General features: G+C 48.1%; 1 protein-coding gene across 1 annotated transcript; it reads left to right on the top strand.

Annotated features, from left to right (window-relative positions):
• The first annotated feature begins 6 nt into the window (after window positions 1-6).
• On the top strand, window positions 7-635 carry LOC105525785 (putative uncharacterized protein UNQ6490/PRO21339). Its single transcript, XM_011961544.1, is given in 2 exon segments — window positions 7-538; window positions 540-635. Coding segments are annotated over 2 exon segments (516 nt in total). The 5' UTR covers window positions 7-118.
• Window positions 636-4,898: the final 4,263 nt, after the last annotated feature.

Here is a 4,898-nt window from a genome sequence, read left to right as displayed (position 1 = left end):
TGCCCCCGCCTCGCCTGGCCTGGGCGCTTCCCGCACGCTCCTTCCCCTTCGGCTTAGCGCGCGGGGCCGCAGGTCCCCGCGGGCCTCCCTGAATTATTCATCGGCAGGAAGATATTAGATGTACCCGCTCCGCGCGGGCCGTCGTGCAATGCTATCCGAGCTCCGCGCGCGCCCTGCGCCCCTCCTCCTCCTCACGTCCGTCCTCTCTGAAACCTTGGCAGCGAAGGGGGATCACATTTCCTTTGTCATTGGGCCATTTCACCCTCGCCTTGGTCCCCCCTCCGATCCCGAGCCTCGGGGATGGAGGCTTCTCTCAGGCGCGCTGGAATCAGTGGAACCGGCAACAGCCCCGCGCGGCGAGCTCGGGAGCCGCGTGGCCAACGCCGCCGGCTCGCGCCCGCGTCATCTTCTTTCTGAAACGAATCGCCGATCCGGACGCGGGTGGCCTCGGCCGCGCTGCGCCTACCGGGCTTTGCTCCCGCCGTGCCCCGGCCTCCTGGGGCTTTGCACAACTCCCCCAATTCGGGTTGCGTGCGCGCGCGCGCGCGCGCCCCCTCTTTCTCTGCTTTGCCGCCTCTTCCTCCTCCTCCTCCTCCTTCTCCTCTTCTCTTCAGTACGCCGGTTATTGGGACTGATCGGAATTCGGAATCCTTTTAATCTCCAAAGGAGCAAACTCACTTCCGCCCGAGTGCTGGGAGGGGGCTGGGGGAGGGGAGGCAGGGGAGGGGGCTCCAGGCAAACAGGAAACATTAGCCCTCTCTGCACGGCCCGCTTTTGTGTGCTCCCTCCCTCCTCCCTCCAACCTCCTCCCTTCTCCCGGCCGCTGGGGAGATGAACGCCCCCGGGCTTCAGTGTGACGACCTTTGAAACCTTCTGAGCGAGGAGCAGAGAACGACTCTTCCGTTTATTTAAAAAAGAAAAGATTTCATTCTGAATCCCTGGCTCAGCCCGAGACTAATATCCACTGCCTTGGAGATCTCGGTTTTTACCCACCTTTTCTTTTTTTCTTTTTACGTTTTTTAAAGGACTCTGCGTATCTGTGATCACCAAAACATCACACGGTTGTGTGCAGTTGGATGCGTGGAATTAAGCGAATCTGAATTCTGATCGGCAGAGGGGCCAGAGTTCCCTTTTGAGTTTTAATGGGACTAGGGGGAAGCAGGGGGCAGCTGTTCTGGGGAGGCGACCTGGTGATGGCCCCGCAGCCATCTGGGTGGTGCCCGAGGCCGCCTGAGCGGTTCTGGGAGAGAAACTTGCATGGCCCTGGAGAGAGACTCACTTGGAAGGGCAAGGAGGGCCAACTTACCAGGATTTAGGTAGTATCTGGCCTGGAGGCCAACGGGGTAAAAATTGTCCCCTTCTTAACACTATCTCGCTGTTAGTGATATCCTATTTAACCTGGTACAGGCAACAACCTGATGACTCTCAAAAACATCGTGTTGTGTGAGAAAGAACCCAAACACAAAAGAGTTCATACTGCGTGATTCCATTTCCAGGAAATTCTAGAACAGACAGAGCTAAGCTATGGGGAGAGGAAAAGTATCCTTGGGGGTGAGGGGGTATTGACTGGGAAAGGGCATGAAGGAACCTTCTGGGGTAGTGAAATAAAAATAGATTGCCATGTATGTACATTTGTCAAAACTTATAAATGCCATTTAAGATCTGTGCACAATTTCACTGTTTATACTTCGATAAGAAATTTTAAAAAATACCTCGGTGTCCAACCTTCATAACTATGCCTGGATCATAAAGAAGGAGACATTTTAAAATACACTACGTGGACCTCCCCAGCTCCTCTGGTTTTGCTCATTGGAATCCATGGGATGATCACCCTGGAAAGAGCCCTTAAATCAACCGAGCTAGACACATGTGCTGAAGGCCCCAGGAAGCTGCAGAAGTACCTCTCCAAAAGGATGAAGCCATCTCAGGGGCCAGGGTGCTGTCCTGTGATGGGAGCATTTCCCAGGCTGACGAAGAGCCTGGCAGCCCCACCAGGAATGCCTAAGCCCTCAGCTGTCCCCAGAGCTCCCTCCTCAGCACCTGGAGCAAAGCGAAGATCAGTGAACATTTACTGAAATGTGTAAGGAGTGAAAAATTACTGATCAAATAAAACCAAAACAGAGCCCCTCCTTTGCCAAACGAAGAAGCAAACTTTGTATAATTTAAAAATTAAAGAGGAAGCTTCTCATGCCACCATCTATTGTCTAAGCAATGTATTTCTTCCATAATTTGAGACCTGTGTGGAAACATGGAATGCTCACATGAATCAATGCACTCCTATAATTTTTTAACCATAATTTTCTACCATACTGGCCTTGCCATAGAGATGTTTCATGTAATTTTGTTTTGTTTCGTTTCTTTTCCTTTCTTTGATTGTTTTTCCTTCTCTTTTAAAAAACAAAAACAAGAGGAAAACAGATGGGGGAAGAGAATTGCCAGAAGGAAGATGGCCCCAGAGGGTCAGAGGAGGGATGGCGCAGACCTGCTGTCTCCCTCTTAGCTTGGCCCCACCCACCACCAAAAAAAAGAAAGAAAGAAAAAGAAAAGAACGATGACAAGGAAAAAAACCTCAATCGTCCTCCTGGTCCTGGTCCTAAGACTCAACATGTATTTTGAAAACGAGTAGCAGAGGTGGTGCGTCAGCTGAGCCATCACGGAGGAGCAGGAAGACTGTAACTCCAGAAAGAGGAATCAAACTTGACAGCGGTTTGTGGGTTTGTTTCCTGGGGACCATTGCTCAGAGGAAAAAAAAAAAAAAGGAAGAAAAGAGAGAGAAGTGGGGGTGAGGTTTGATTTCTCATCATGAAGTAGCTTGCTTGCTTTCTTTTCTTGAATTGACAGCACATTGCCAGGCAGCAGGCCTGTAGTGTAAATTGTTAAATTAGCACATTCCTAATTTTAACAATTTTTTAGCACCAGTAGGAAAGAGGGAAATCTTTAAATCAACTAATTTAACCCCACTTGGATAATACAGCTCATAGCTATGATTTTTTTTAGTATGGCATAGTGACAGTATTTGAATCTAATAAGGTTTTATACAGCTTATCCATGAGAAGTCAGAGCTGCACATCCAGATGAGGAGCCAAAGAAACGGTCCACTGCTATAAACTACATTGTATTAAATTTTTCATTGCCATCCTAGCTAATAAACACCCTTTGTTAGCAAAGGAGGAGGAGTGCAGGCTTCCAGTTTTTCCTCCACTCGTTTACATTTGAAAGGGAGTCTATACGCCTTCAAGAATCCTTAAATCATCTTGTATTTTAATAATCATTTTTTAAAACAAACTAAAAATACAAAAAAATTAGCCGGGTGTGGAGGCAGGCGCCTGTAATCCCAGCTATTTGGGAGGCTGAGGCAGGCGAATTGCTTGAACCCGGGACCCAGAGGTTGCAGTGAGCTGAGATTGTGCCACTGCACTCTAACCTGGGTAACAGAGCAAGACTCCGCCTCAGGAAAAAAAAGCCCTAAAATTATATAAGCAATACATTCTCACTCTTTCTTGAATTCGTCTGTAGCCATGTTTTGTATTCAAAGGTGACACTAGCTTCTGCCACTCTCAGACCTTGGGGTGGGGGGTTAGGCCACATTTCCATCTAAGCGACTCTGCATCTGCTTTCTTCATCTGATCCTTTAATTAAATATTTGATGCACCCGCTTGTTTTGATGTCAAAATTGCACCTTTCACCATCATCCTCAGGGTGCATTTAGATAACTTTTAAGTCCATAAATCATCAGAGTATTTTTTTAAACATTAAACCAACATTACATCATAATTACTATTTTGAACGATGGCAGGGGGTGAGGGGATGGGGGAGGTGGCCAGCCCAACCTACTGAATCATTGCCTGCATCCTGCCAGTTAAGGGGGGATGGAGTTCTTACACACCAGGCCAACTCCTCACTCCAGCCTGACTCTGGCCTCGGAATCATTAACAGAGTATATCAGCTGCTTTCAACAAACCTGAGTCCAGAACAGCAACATGTCAGATGATATCATGGAAGCTCTAGTCACCTAGAACTTTATAAATTAGAATAGAGAAACCCGAATTGCACATATAAAAGGTAAAAGTAAATATCTAGCTGTGGTGGTTAACTACAGAACTCAGCTAAACTAACACTTCATCTCTACTACTCTTTTTTTTTTTTTTTAGAGACAAGGTCTTACTGTGTTGCCCAGGCTGGTCTCAAACTCCTGGCCTCAAGCAATCCTCCTGCCTCAGCCACCCAAAGTGCTGGGACTACAGACTTGAGAGCTCCACCACGCTTAACTGGAGCTTTGGACAAGTTACCTAACCCTTTGGTGCCTCAAATTTTTTTTTTTTTTTTTTGAGACAGAGTCTCGCTCTGTTGCCCGGGCTGGGCTGCAATGGCCAGATCTCAGCTCACTGCAAGCTCCGCCTCCCGGGTTCACGCCATTCTCCTGCCTCAGCCTCCTGAGTAGCTGGGACTACAGGCGCCCGCCACACCTCGCCCGGCTAGTTTTTTGTATTTTTTAGTAGAGACGGGGTTTCACCGTGTTAGCCACGATGGTCTCGATCTTCTGACCTCGTGATCCGCCCGTCTCGGGCCCCAAAGTGCTGGGATTACAGGCTTGCACCACCGCGCCCGGCCTGGTGCCTCAAATTTTTAATCCATATAATGGGAATGATACAGGTACCTGACTATCAGGGTTAAATGGGTTACTAAATGTACAGTGTTTAGTATAATACCAAGCATGTGTAAGTGCTCGATAAATGTTCACTGCTTTTTGTTTATTTTGTTTTTTTTTTTTTTTTGAGATGGAGTCTCCTTCTGTCACCAGGATAGAGTGCAGTGGCACAATTTTTGCTCACTGCAACCTCTGCCTCCCAGGTTCAAGCAATTCTGTCTTAGCCTCCCAAGTGGCTAGGACTACAGGA

This window comes from Colobus angolensis, unplaced genomic scaffold (genome assembly GCF_000951035.1).
Source record: "Colobus angolensis palliatus isolate OR3802 unplaced genomic scaffold, Cang.pa_1.0 Scaffold56, whole genome shotgun sequence".
NCBI lineage: Eukaryota > Metazoa > Chordata > Mammalia > Primates > Cercopithecidae > Colobus > Colobus angolensis.
This window is presented reverse-complemented; position numbering and strand designations above follow the sequence as displayed.